Source organism: Nanorana parkeri, unplaced genomic scaffold, assembly GCF_000935625.1.
Source record: "Nanorana parkeri isolate BGI_ZX_2015 unplaced genomic scaffold, ASM93562v1 scaffold340, whole genome shotgun sequence".
NCBI lineage: Eukaryota > Metazoa > Chordata > Amphibia > Anura > Dicroglossidae > Nanorana > Nanorana parkeri.
The window spans coordinates 1,021,099-1,036,292 of NW_017306608.1; the positions used below are offsets into that span (position 1 = coordinate 1,021,099).

Genomic DNA, 15,194 nt, shown 5'->3' on the forward strand with positions numbered 1-15,194 from the left:
CAAACAAGGGTCAGGGGGTCAACGCTGTGTAGGGGAAGGAATCTACTAGAGACAAAACAGGTAAAGAGGTTGGTAGTTGGTATGCTAGGAAACCAAAAATCTCAGAGATGGGAGCATATTGTTTTAGTTTATAACATTAGAAGGATCCTAAAAAATATTTTTAAATGTATATACACAATATAATTATTTAACACTAATGTATCCAATCATACTCATGTGCTTTCATTTTTCAGAGTCCTAAGAGAGCTGGGGTTTTCCTCAAATATTGTTTAAAATATACACAGATCAGCCATAACATTATGACCACTGACAGGTGAAGTGAATAACATTTATTATCTCGGTACAATGGCACCTGGAAGTGGGTGGGATTTATTAGGCAGCAAGCAAAGATTTTGTTTCTCAAGTTAATGTGTTGGAAGCAGAAAAAGTAGGCAGGAGTATGGATTTGAGCGACTTTGACAAGGGCTAAATTGTGATGGCTAGATGCCTGGGTCAGAGCAACTCCTAAACTGCAGCACTTGTGGGATGTTCCTGGTATGCAATGGTCTGGACCTACCAAGAGGGGTCCAAGGAAGGAAAACAAGTGAACTAGCAACAGGGTCATAGGCGGACATTGATGCATGTGTGGAGTGAATGCTGGCCTGTGTAGTCTGATCCGATAGTAGAGCTACTGTAGCTCAAATTGCTGAAAGAGTTAATGATAGATCCGAGAAAAAGGTGTCTGAACACATAGGGGTCTATTCACAAAGCTGCCGAAGGATCTGGCCGTAGCTTCGGCCGATCCTTCGGCTGGCTTCGGAGCAGTTTGGGAAGAAGGCAATCTGGAAGAGGCAGTGTGATCCTTGGGCAGTGTTCTGCTGGGAAACCTCAGGTCCAGCCATTCATGTGGATGTTACTTTGACATGGACCACCTACCTAAACATTGTTGCTGACCAAGTACACCCCTTCATGGAAACGGTGTTCCCTGGTGGCAGTGGCCATTTTCAGCAGGATAATGCACCCTGCCACACTGCAGAAATGGTTCAAGAATGTTTTGTGGAGCACAACAATGAGTTTGAGGTGTTGACTTGGCCTCCAAATTCTCCAGATCTCAATCCAATCAAGCATCTGTGGAATGTGTCCAATCCATGGAGGCCCCACCTCCCAATTTACAGGCTCTATATACCTATATAGGATGCAACTTTTAGGATCTGCTACTGATGGCTTGGTGCCAGATACCACAGCACACCTTCAGAGGTCTAGTGGCATCCATGACTCGATGGATCAGGGCTGTTTTGACAACAAAAGGGGGACTTACTCAATATTAGGCAGGTTGTCATAATGTTTTGGCTGATCGATGTAAAGATTAAGATAACATTTAAAACTCTGTGAACGAAATTTATCAAGACTGGAGCAGTTGCCCATAGTAACCAATCAGCTTCTCTCTTCAGTTTGTTCAGTTAAGGTTTAAAAATGAAAGAGAGAAGCTGATTGGTTGTCATGCACAGCTGCTCCAGATTTTGTCTGCTCCAGTTTTGATAAATTCCCCTCTGTGTGCTTCACGCTTTGTACTTGAGGTGTGTTGTGATTTAGTGATATGTTCTATGCATTGACTTTCATCTCAAAGGAAGATGTAGTTTGCTGGAGTCCAATAGAAAAATGCAATAAGAAAGATAGGTGTGAATGTCACATACATCTTATTTTGTAAAGGTAGAATGCTACTGATATGATAATAAGGGGATATCTCAAAATGTAAGATGTTCATCTTGATATGCTACTAACATGTTTGCTCATTTACAGTTTACCCACCTAATAAAGGTATTGTCTAGGATGAAGGAAACTTGACCAATAAATTCTAATATATGCCGTTTAGCAGGGCAAGTCTTCCTTTTCCTGAACAGAGGCAATACACTGCACATGTTGAACCAATAGGCGTTAAGTTATGTATGCCCTTCCAGTGATGTAGCTCTGCTACCTTTTATTATTGCTTTCGGCTACCTCTTGGTAGATGCACAACATAAAGAGTATATCATGCGATGATAGAAAACGTTTGTTTTTGCTGCCTTGTTCTGCACTTCCTTACTGAAAAATATCCCACCCCCAACACTCTGAAGCCAAGCTAGATATTCGAAGGCAGTGGCATTTGCAGCCACACAGTCAGGGAGAGAAGGGAGTGGTATTTTTATGGATGCACAAGGAAATTTCCGAAGGCACTCTAGTGAACTATTGATTTGAGGATGTCAGAGAATGTTTTTCTTAGAGGCACTACACTGCCGAGTTGAGGATGTGGAAAGTGATGACTCTAGGTAAAATATGCTGCTGAACCAGTGATTACATTACTGCATCATTTCTGAGGGCACTGTGTTTCGAAACAGGAGATGAGTGGAAAAAAAAACTGTTCATGTGCATATGCTGATGTGCAGTACATTGAACAAGTGCCAAAAGGAGTGTGCATATTTGGTGCCCTACCCCCATAACATGCTTTGAAAAGTATCATTAAAATGTAAACACTGACCCATGATAGCTGTGAGTCAAATCCAGTTTAAAGTCCAACTCTGGGCAAAACACCATTTTTACTTACCTAAAGCAGTGATCACGTGACATACGGGTCCTGAGTCTTTTCCTCTTTTGTATACATCTGGGTGGGTCCTTCTTTGGGTGTCCACGCCACTGCCTGCATGATGTGGACTATTCCTTTTGGTGGCTTCAACACTTCCAGCTGCAGGATTTCCTCACATTAGCTTCAGAGGCATTCCCAGGGCAGGAAGTAAATTTGGCTGAGAGAGGAGACATTAGAACAGGGCTTAGGAATATGTGTTTCCATGTACATTACAATGGTAAAATATGACTTTTGCCCGGGGTTGGGCTATAAAGCTCAAACATGTAGAAGGGGGCAGGCAATTGTGTGATTTGTGTCTGGCATTGCTAAATATTTTCCCTGACATTTCCTAATTTCTTTTTTTTGTTTATTTTACTTAAGGGTGAATTACTTAATCCATGTCGATGTAATGGGTCTGTAAGGTACACTCATCAACTCTGCCTTTTAAAATGGATTAGTGAAAGAGGATCGTGGACCTGTGAACTATGCTGCTACAGATACCAAGTCATAGCTATTAAAATGAAGAAACCTTGTCAGGTAAGGCAAACCATCTGCATCTATATGTACAGACAGTTTAAAAATCAGTACATACATAGCCACGGTATTGAAAATCTTTGACTTCTGATGTCCAGTAGAGTGGATTCATTAGGCTTTAACAAATAACAATGTGAAGCAATTACATGCAGTTAACCAATCAGAAATTAGCTAAAAAGCTGAACTTCAGAAATTATTTTTTGTTGGTCTCTGGGGATGCTGAAAATTACTATAGTCATCCGCACCACATATAGTGAAACTGGTCTCTTTAAACTGCATCTCCAGACTCTTACCTTCTTCAAACTGAACACAGAGAGTTGCTCGCTAGGCCCCATGCCTATTCATAGAGCTCCTTGTATTGTTTTTCAATGAATACAAGGCGTTCTCTGATTGGATCAGGTGGAGAGGTGGATGACATCACAATCTCCGCCTGGTCCATTCACAGTAACACCTTGTATTCACTGAAAAAAATTGAAGTCCTTCTCAGACTGTGGGAGGAACTGTGAACATTGAGTGTGCAGAGGGGAAGCCCTTGGACCTGCATCCAGAAGAAACCAGTTATCACTGTATGTGGCACAGACTACTACAGTTATTTTCAGCATCCCCAGCAGCATTTCAAAGATCAGATATGGATACTTGCATTAAGCCAAGGAAGATCAATGTAAGTTTCCATAAAAGATCATTTCCACTTTAAATAGCCTGACCTTACTAAACAAATAACATGGCATTCATCTGGTTACTGTGAATTGTGAACATTTGTTGCACTACGGTTGTCTTAAAAAAAGATAACCTTAGCATATGTCTAAAATGCAGGTACCCAGAGCTGCTTGCATTTACCTTTCAGCACTTTGGAAAAGAATCACGGGTCCCATAAACCTCTGGTTGCCCTAATCAGCCTACATCCACTTTTCCTAATACTGTTGAAGGTTGGACACCCTTTCCCAGCCTTTGTATTTGCCACAATCATAGTACTGGGATTTTTGGTCAGGTTGGTAGGACATATGGGACAGGAGAGTCTTTTACACTGTGAGGAAGTGTCCAAACTGGCTCTTTACTGTGCCCGAGGTTGAGGGGAGCCTGTACACAGTTCAGTATTTTTTGTGATAACCTTTGAATCATTCCCCCTGCTAAAGTCTGACAAGGCCTAGTTACTATAGGATACTGTTCATAAGGCCTGAATAAGGCCAATTGACCCTTTGTTATGTAGGCTATACATCTCTGATGCTGTATATACTATGTTTGTTAGGTCCAGGCCTAACTAATATTAAATTTCTTAGGCTCCATTCACACATAGCGATTGTAAATTCAGTGCGGTTTTTATTAAAAAAACATGCAAATGTTAACATACGCGCATTGGTTTTCTCTTTTCTAATATGTGAAAAATCAGTAATTAGACTAAATCACTTAAATCAAAAATATGACACACCTAACTTATCTGCTGCACTGACTATCTTATAGAGCTGTCATATATTGTATTGACCTAGACATGTCCCCCCCTTGTGTAATCGTTTTTATAGTTTTGGTATTCAAACTGAACTGACAATTTACACAGCGCATTACATACTGCACATTCACATTAATCCATACATGCCCATATTGGGGCTTATCTAGACAGGAGCCAATTAAGCACGTATTTGGAATTTGGGATGAAACCAGAGTAAAGCACACAAGCACAGTGCTACAAGGCTGAGGTGCTAACCACTAAGCCACTCTGCTGCCCTACATATATAATTTCCAAGGGTCCAATGGCTCCAAATCCTTACAATTAAAAATAATGAATAAGGTTGTGCATCATATGCTATAATACATAATTTCAAAGATTCTTATGAGTAAATATTTTAAATCTATTAACATGATTTAATAATTCATACATAAGATTAAAAAAAAATACACCTCCCTAAACATGTTAAACAAGTAAAATTATTGATGTAAAGTTAGATAACATTCAGTCATATAATATTCAATTTCTGTAGTAGTAATCATTTAGTGAATGGGGAGTTTAAAAAGGAGAAAACCTCATAAATCCTAAAAGCAAACACCAATTTTGATAAAAATAAGTACCAACATATATGACCACTACTACATTTCTAAAACAGCCAAAAAATTAGTCCTTGCAATAACAGTGTATTTATTTTTTTCTGATTATGTAACTGGCTCAATGTTTTCCCAAAAGACTTTACACAACCAGAAGTGAAAAAAGGGGCATCCCTTTCAGCCAGAGTGCTAGGATTCTGCATGACTAAAAGGGGTTTAGATTTCTGTTACAGCACTGAGTCTCTTTTGTGAAGTTTGCTGCTAGTGACGTAGACCCCCCCACCTACCTCCACTGTAATACTAAAGGGATTTATTTTAACTGGGGTTTTGCTTTTAATATGGCCCTGCTTACACTAGCATTAACCATAAAGAATAAACAGTCTATGGTATGTACTTTCACATGCTGCACCTGTGCACGATAACTGGAGTAGTGCTCACATACAATGATAATATGATGGATTAGGTAATTGTTGAAGTAATGCACTTAAAATAATCATTGATGTATGTCATCCACTTGTGACTGTTACTGTTATCTCGTGCATGATCGTAAAACTTGACTTGGATTTTTGTTTTTTTCATTTGGACTTGTGTGTCACAAATAGTGGATGCAAACATCAAAACTTACTGAAATAGACATTTGAGAAAGGAACTGTTTAGATATTTGTTCTGTTTGTTGTTGCTTTTTATTATACTGCTGTAGTTTTGTTTTGTTGACTTAAGAAATACATGTTAAATGCGAAATTGAGAAAATAGGCTATACGAATTGTTGCTTTCTCTTGTTGGCATTTTGCTTTTTGGATACATTGTTTGATAGAAGCATCATTGATTTTTTTCAGATTTTGGACTGCTATAACCACAAAGCCTGTTTATCACATGGAGGTTTCTTTGTGTTCAGGCCAATGTTGGCTTTTGGGAATGGTTTGAACCCCCTCTTTGGATGGCTCCATAATGGCTGTGCGCAACATCCATGAAAGATTAGTTTTCACTTTTTTTCTGATCAGGATTCAAAGAAAGTCAAATATGTTTTAGGTCTCATGGGCCTAAACACTCAGATGCTCTGGAGAACTACCGCAGTCCAAAATTAGATCAATATCGGACTGTTCCACCAAACTTGGAAGAGGGTCCCAGTTGTGTTATATAACTGTTTGAAGCAGATTGCATACATTTCACACAGACTACTGGAACAAAGATGTTAGAGGTGAAAAGGTTTATGGCTAAGTGTGAAATATAGGTGATACATGTACAGTATATTTGGGATATTTGGTAGTAGTTCAAATATGAGTAATACACATGCCCATATTTGAACTAAGCCTAAATATGGCCAATGTTGTCACAGGTAGCTCATGGGAGACACCTCCCCAGAGTTCCCTGTGGCATTTAGAACACATGTTGCTGAATGTAGGGGAATGTAATTTTTGCTGAGTAAATGTTGGTCAATTTTTTAATTTTGAAATAGGTGAGTGTTGCCTAAAGAATTTTGTCTGAATGTCGGGTGAAATCTCTTAAAAGTATGTGGCATAGAGACTTTTGAAGTAAGATATCCTCTCTGAAGTTCCTGAATCAGCTTAAACTATAACCCCCTATACTTTAAAAGCAGAATACTTATTTCTCCTGTTACTTTATCTTTAATGTATACATAAAACAGAAATGCAAAAGGGAGACTGTGATTGCCTTGTAATGGCAATGACAGGTAGGTGGAATTGTGAACTTAATGGCTAGCAGATAATGCTCAAGGACCCTTTTATGCAATAGACAGACTTTTAAAGTTCGATAGATTAAAATGTGATATGTGAACAGTGGAACAGCACCTCATCTGCCATATAGTGCATCCAAGAACAAACCTGAGGACACATCAATTCCTATAACTTTTATTAAATTCTCTGTATTATCAAGAGTAATAAGCTCCGGAATGTTTAGTCTTTAGTTGGGAATCATCATACATAAAACCTTCTGTTTAAAAATGCAATTATAAACTCCCACTCTTTGCTTAAATGATTTCTATTTTTGTTTCAGTGGCAGCGCATTACAGTAACACTGGTGGAAAAGGTTCAAATGATTGCTGTCATACTTGGATCGTTATTCCTAGTATCTAGTGTCACATGGTTATTGTGGTCTGCATTTAGCCCTTATGCAGTTTGGCAAAGAAGAGACATCCTTTTCCAGATCTGCTATGGAATGTATGGTTTTATGGATCTAGTGTGTATAGGTAAGTTGTATAATCTCTTTTACTACAGAATGGTATATTAAAAATAAACCTCTTAAAATTGGTTTGAGGGTGCAATGGCATAATCTTAATCATGCTAGCAATCTGTCTTGTTACTCCAATCATTCTTGAATTTTGGCAAATGGGGTACTTATGTTCCTTCTCTCCTTGCAATAGAAATATTCATCAGTTCAGTCAGAACATTCACACAGCTCTACAAGTACAGGAAAAAGTTTTTGTGCCAGTCTTGTTCTGGCACAAATATGCAATGTTTTAGGCTACATTCACACATTAGTGGGTGTCCACGCGTTTTTGTACGCATGAAAACGCACTAACCATAAAAACCAATGCATTCCAATGTACATTGTTCGCATTAGGGCATCCGCACAGTACTAAAACAGAAATCCCGCAAAAAGAGAGCATCTTTTTGTACAGATTCCACATGTATGTTAGAATTTGAGTGTGTTTGTGCGCGGGTAAAACGCAAGCGCCATATGTGAGTGAAGCCTTAATAGACCATAATCATTTCTCTCCAGCACACCATACATGTACCAGGTGTAAACTCTTAATGAAACACCATAATCAATATTATAGAAAAACAATGTTTTAGGGCCACAGGACCACTGGCAGCAAGTTTATTTTGATGAATGGGCCCTATTTGACCCTTAAACATTGGTTTTCTACTATGTCAGCTATGATGATTCAATAAACATCATATATATAAATGTCTCTTTCTGATACATGGATGGTTTGCTGGTGAGAAATGCTTTTGATTTATAATAGAAGGGGAGATCCATCTGGCACACCCAGCATTTTACTTACAATTGTTATTTGAACTTTATGAGTATACATCAATCTAAATGTATGTACAATTAATGTATATTGTTGAGCACATCACATTTGAGCAGGTAGGTGTTTTGTTTCCATTACACTCAATATAAAAAAGCAAAACATAAAGGCATATATAAATAGAGAAAAAACAATGCATAGATAGAACTGTTCTTCTGAGGTGAAAATAATTCCAAAGAGAGCCGAATTTAACTTTGCTAGGTTTAGCTGAAGACATATTAGCTAACAATCTTAATAGTTGTGGGGATGCCAGCCAAGGGATTATTCCATAAAGCCTTGCATTTAACAATATTTGTTGGTTTCCAGTTAAAGTAAAAGTGAATCAGTGACCAGACTATGAACAATAAAGTGATTAACATATTCTAAACAAGCAGTAGACACATGTTAGAACAATCCCCCACTCACCTCTGTAGCTATTGGCAATGTGGATAAATTCATACTACAAATGTATTTATTTATAACTGAAATCGCATCTCTTTTTCCTTTAACTTTCAATGGCAGCAGCATCTTGGAAGTCTGCCAGCCTTCTATTGTTAACAAACAACAGTTATTTATAATTTGTTAGAAAATGACTGAAACCAGATCTTAGAGTCTTTGTTGTCAATTTTTGAGAATTATTTACTTCATGCAGCTAAAGAGGCCATGAATGACTTGTTTTAAAGCACTTTTGCTGCTTAGAATATGTAAATGATTTAAGATCCATAGACTGGCCACAGGTGCATTATACACCTCATTCAGGTCCTGCTTCTTAAATATACTTATTGCAACCTTGCAACTAAAAGTTGGTGGACCGTATCCTACACTGCCCTAAAGACTGCCCCCCGCCTCCACTAACACCAGTACACTGCAAAATATAGGAGATATACAGGTATTTTTGGGAACCTTCTTACATTTAGTAGTATCTATCTATCTATCTATCTATCTATCTATCTATCTATCTATCTATCTATCTATCATTTGTGAGTCTTAAATGGATTTAGTTTGGCCTATAGTGAAATTTCACAAAACTGTAATGTGTATTTGTATAACGTCGTTAATGCTATCGCAATAACACAAGCTTCCCATACTAATAATTCATCTAATCTTAAAATTTGCATAAAAAGTAAGTTGTTAGATCATTTATAAGACATAAAGTAATTGCTATAAAGTACGCATGTACCTTGTAAGAAAAACACACTTACAAATCACATTTACTTCATTATAGAAACATATTAATTAATGCAAAGCCTTGAAAGACAATGTGTGACATTTATTGACATTTTCACAGCAGCGCGTACATCATTAAATCTCTTAGATTATCATTAGTAATTACCAAGCTGGTCAGAAATCATGGGAAGTGCATGAGTTACTGCAGGCCATTCAAATATCATTTTACAGTTAATACAGAATTAGTCAATAAGCAGCCACAGCTAAGGGAAATAACAGAATGGATAAAAGAGAGGTCTCTCACAAGCTACAATGAATGACATTTTAAGAGCATCGCAAACACATCTTTAAAAACATGTTATGTTAATTAAAAAAATATACAGAAAGTCAAGTGTGTCATTTCAGGACAACATTATAGTGTATTATAGTCCTACAGATTTTCAGTTGAGAGCACTGCATTTAAACAAAAAATATTATAACACTACCAATTATATTCAAATTCCTATAAATGCTAGCATATACACTGCATATTTTAAAGTGTTCAGCCATTAATTTATTCCTAGCACATATCTCTGGTGCTCATTTAGTGTACAGAGTGCTTCAGGGGCATAAAGACAGAAAACAATCGTATTGAGGCATTTATGGCTATATTCTAGTTCTGGCAGAGAAAGGGTGTCACAGGTAGCCCAGGGATGGAATCCAATAGTTTTCTTTACTCAAAGTGAATAGCCTGCAAATAGTCTGAACTCCTGTGGAAGCTGTTGCAGCTGAGTCAGTGTGTGTAAGGACACATACCCTGGAATCCAAGAACTAAAGGAGAAAAAGATCATTTTCAAACAAACTTTTGGTAGGATCAGTTCACCTTTTTTTCTTTTTAGTTTGGGTTAAGTGGTCTACAAGAGGTATATTGCCATCTTCTAAAGGCCAACCTCTAAATAATGATATTTCTAGTTTAGGTAGAATATCCAAAGCAGAGGCCAGACTCCAAATACTATTGTAATTCTGCTATCCCTGCTTAGGTTATAGTACATCAGTGCAGAAAACCCCTGTATGTGCGAATGAAAAATAGCTAGGCTCAGTGAATAAGAAGCTTTTCTATAAAGTGAACCTGTGCTGTTTTAAACTTTAATAAGCACACACGCTGCCTGATATCCTGCTTGGTAATACCTTTACTGGCCAGGACAATCTCTTCTATTGCCCTCTCTGATTAGCTGTCACTTTGTTACTGGGGCTTGAATTTCCCTAACCTCCATTACTAAGCCCTGCCAACTATTAGTTCCCATCCACTAAAACTACCCTTAACAGTGGAATGGCAGTTGGCAGTCATGTCAGATCCCAGTAATAAAGTAAAATTAAAATCCAAGGGTGGCACAGATAAACATGTGCAGGCTCAAAAGAGTAATATCAGCATCTTACTTTCTACACAAGTAGCAGTAGCATATTTAATGACTTTAACTGACATTAACTGAGCAAGAAAGTGTTTCTTCCAATTCTCTTAACCCCAACCTAAACCCAAGTAGGTAGCTACATAAACATATATTTAGTATATGTATTGGGAGCTGATAAGTAAAGTGTTAGATAATCTCTACCAATAAGCCCCAACCCTTTTCCTGCCATACTTTGCAGTGTTTTTCAAATAGGGATGGGCAATTTGGTTACAAGTATGTATGTATATATATATTTATTTATTGTTTCTTCTTTTTTTTTTCTTGCCTTTTTTAAACAATGCTATGGCTGCTCTTCATAGTTATAGTGATCTTAAAAAAGTGGTTCTGGCAGCTGCATTTTGAACCAGCAATGTTGAGGGTTAAAACCACTGTCTGCCAATGACAGCAAAAATGTAGCTCAAAACCTAGAAGTCCTTTAGTACAATTTAACAAAATGTACAATACCATCCAGTATTTTTACAATAGAAAATTGTAAAAATTACTGAAGCAGACCATTTTCTGTCCACACAGTTTCAACTTTATCTTATAGTACACTCACAAATGATGCTGACAAATTGTCTTCTGCATGTGCTATCCTGTAGCACTGAAAGGTAAACCATTCTAATAAACAGAAAGGCAAACTTTGTCTTTTGGCTTTACCATTATGTTAGGTTACATACAAATTGCACTTATGTAGTATGCTTGTGCTGAGAAATCTTTAAGCTCAATTTATTACTCTTTAACATGTGTTACTTGCCATAACAATCATTATCTTCAACCACATGTTTACTTTTTTCAGCTCTTGTGGCTTCTCATTGCTGAACATAGTAATAAGAGTGTCAGATAGCAAAATATACATATTTTATTTTGCTAGAACATTTAAAAAATACATGACATGTATGAGTATCTTTTTTGTCCATCAAGGTGTCTGTTGAATATTAGTCTCTCATTCTACCATTTTGTTATTTATATTTCTTTTTCTGGTCAATGCTTTCAGTCAGTTTTATGTCAGAAATGCTTGCATTTATTTTTGGATTTCCATATGAATTTATAAGGTTGGACACTTACTTCTTTATTGCCCACTAATATTTTTACCATTTTAGCTTAATTTACTAAGCCATAATTTGCTGTTACAACCATCCATTTTAGTAATGAGAGCTAAAAAATAAGCCACATTGGTACAAATAATTATTATACCAAAAAAGCATCTTAGTGAAGTATACATACAGTATCTAAATATCTAAATTTAATCATTAAAATGTCATAAAACTTTTAACATGCTAATGTCACGCCCAAAAGTAGTTTTCAATCTTTTTAAATATGCATCTTTCATGAAAATAGTTCTTTGTGATCCTGCCATGCAGTTTCTTGTTCAGGCACTTACGCTTATTAATACCATTTGCACATGCATGGTCCACACTTGCCTCTATTAGTAAGCCGCCAGTGCTAGAGCAAATGCATGTAGACAGAAGGTGGTTAAAAGACGCTGAAGGAGATCAGAATCACTAAGATGCACTTAGATTTACTTCAGCGAATGGAACCTTTTGTTTTTTATATATCCTTTTCAGTAAATATTTTTTTATTTTTAAGTTGTCAGTGCTTGTATGTACTTTCTTTCTATGTGTAAAATTAAATTCTTGTTCTTGTATCATTCTAACATACATTTTCTATAATTTTAGGTCTAATTATCCATGAAGGAGCTGCTGTTTATAAGGTTTTTAGGAGGTGGAGAGCAGTGAACTTGCACTGGGATGTACTGAACTATGACAAAGCAACAGATATAGAAGAGAGCAGTCGTGCAGTGCCTTCAAGCAGTAGGACATTATGGTTGCCATTGACTGCATTCCGCTCCCGGACATTGGTTCACCAAACACAGTTAAGCTCTCCTCGATTGCAATGTGGATATGTATTGCTACATTTGTTCAGCCGGATGAGAACTCCTCCAGAAGAGTCCATAGAGGACAGTAATTCTGGTGAGGTTGTAATGAGAGTGACTTCAGTATGAGGTGGGAGAAAGGCTCTTCTAAAAAGACAAAAAACATTCCTCCAGGTGTGGGCAGTATTTTTTAATGTTGGTGCAACGAACCCAAAGCACTTTTAAAGTATTTAAATATATATATATATATATATATATAAAACATTTTTTAACTTAAGTCTTTTTTATAGAAGCTGTTATATTAAAATACAGTTTTCAGAAACAAAATTGTGTTTGCAGTCTTTGGCTTTGTGTATACTTTTAAAGACATGAAAAAGACATTGATTATTACAATTCATATTCAGGTTACACTTGATCAAAAAATATACACTTCTACAGGAAATCATACTTGCAAAGTATTATAATCTCAGCAATCCAACAATGCATTGAAATTATATCACCTTGAAAATATCACCCAAAAACTAGGAAAGTATATTTGGGTGGAAGGTGATTAGGGAGCCTTGTATTTCAAAACTGTCATAGTCGCGCTGTAAAAATTCTTCTTTGAGAAGTGGTTGATTTCCTAACCAATTAGACTCCTAACCTTATGGTGGCCACAGACAGACAGCTCTGTTACAGGGAATGATGGGCAGTATGAGACTTGCCTGTCAGCTCATTAGTTGCCTGACTGTGGCACCCACTGCTTTTTTACTCTCCAATTTGAAGGAAATGTTTAAAGCTCAGTGAAAGCATTTTCTTTTTTTTTGGCAGAGAATAAGAAATCATTATTAATTGCTGAGACTTTCCCGCATGTCAGAAAATCTCTGCATAATTGTTGCTCCTAGTGTACTTTACATAAGTCCTTAATATCTGTCTATGTGGCCTGTGGTCAAAGTCAATGCGACAGATTTGAGCATTTATTACACTTTGGGTGACCACGCTTACTGTTTCTACTGCATGTGTTGTCATAATTATGTGTTGACTACAACAGGGAATCTTTCAGTTACAAAATAGTGGGAGCAGAGAAAGAAAAGATGGGAAGAGAATATGACAATGGGGTTACAATGGTATGTACAGTATAACCCTGAGGTGTATTTTTGAATGGGAATACAGAAATATCTTTAAAGTTGTAGTATAATGAATACATCCTAAACAATATTTTATATATTATTGGTATTTTTAATACATTTTTGGAAGGCCTGTTATTAAAGGGCATTCTGGAAGGGCATTTTTTGTGATCCTCATAGCTTCAAATTGGCTCAGCTGAATGTGGCACTCCACCCTAACCAAACTTCTTATAGACAGCCCATGGGCTCTTCCAGACGGACTGGCTCTCCTAGCGTAAGGATCAGTTTACCACCCTACTTTATGGTCGCTGGCTTTAACAGCATGGCTTTTGAAGCCCAGGTCTCTGAGGGGTCTCTCTGATTCGGTAAATTCCACACTGTTAAAAGTCTACACATCATAAGGTCTGCCATTGCACATGGAAGGCTTACTTTGCTTTCACACAGGAAATGTTCTGTGGGGATAAACCTAGCCTTTCTGCAATAGGTCGAGGTCCTTATTTAGACCTGAGACCCATCTAGGGGCAAATCTCACTGCTTGCAATCTTATTCCAAAGACCTTTTTACAGGGTGTGTCTCATGAAGTTCCTCCTGTACAACCATCTATGACTCCATGGGATTTAAATTTGGTTCTGCCTGCACTTTAGAGACTGCCTTTTGAATACATCAGGGATATTCCCCTAGTCACTCTCACTAATAAGTTTACTTTTCTTGTTGCTATCGTCTCTGTGAGACATGTATCTGAGCTGGCAGCCTTGTCCTGTAAGGTACTCAACCTGTTCTTACACAAAAGATAAGGTGGTGTTGAGGTCCCTAGGTGCTTTCCTTCACCTCAACCTGGATATTGTTTTTCTGTCTCTCTGAAATTTCCCCTCACTGCTTGGATGAACATTGTGCATGTGTGGGTTTCACTATCAACCACTGCTTTCATTTGAAATACTGACAATCTTTTTTCCATTCCAACCGACTTTGTCTAGCATTTCTTGGTGGCTTGGATAGTCCATTGTTCAAGCTCATGATCTTAAGGGCAGAGTGCTCTCTTTTTCTGTCAAAGAGCACTCTATTAGATATGTGAGTGCTTCCTGGACATTTTGGCATCAGTTTTCCAGAGTTCAAGACTGCCACCTGGTCTTCCTCTAAGTTTCACCATGTTCAGGACTCAACTGATGCCAGCTTTAGGCACAAGGTACTGCAGGCAGCTGTTTTGCTGTAGGCTGTCCCCAGTTTCATTATGTGGGCCTGTTAGTGTTTGTCACTGTTGTTCACCCTTCAGTTGGGCTGCTTTTAGACATCTCAATTGTCTCAGAATAACTGAATTCTGCGTCCCTTAATGAACAAGAAAGAACATAGTATTTTTGTACAGTAAAAACTGTTTCTTGGATTTCCTGTTCATGTGATCTACTCCTAATACTGCATTTTCTTTTTTAAGTCTTAGTAGTTTAAT

The 15,194-nt window shown here is 37.4% G+C and overlaps 1 protein-coding gene across 1 annotated transcript in view; it reads left to right on the forward strand.

The window, feature by feature from the left end:
* The window catches only part of MARCH11 (membrane associated ring-CH-type finger 11), a 50,839-nt gene extending 37,988 nt beyond the window's left edge, over positions 1-12,851 (forward strand). The window contains exons 2-4 of the mRNA XM_018558458.1: positions 2,960-3,115; positions 7,160-7,352; positions 12,451-12,851. Coding sequence (XP_018413960.1) covers positions 2,960-3,115; positions 7,160-7,352; positions 12,451-12,776 — 675 coding nt within the window. The 3' untranslated portion in view covers positions 12,777-12,851. The remainder of the gene's footprint in view (positions 1-2,959; positions 3,116-7,159; positions 7,353-12,450) is intronic.
* Positions 12,852-15,194: the final 2,343 nt, after the last annotated feature.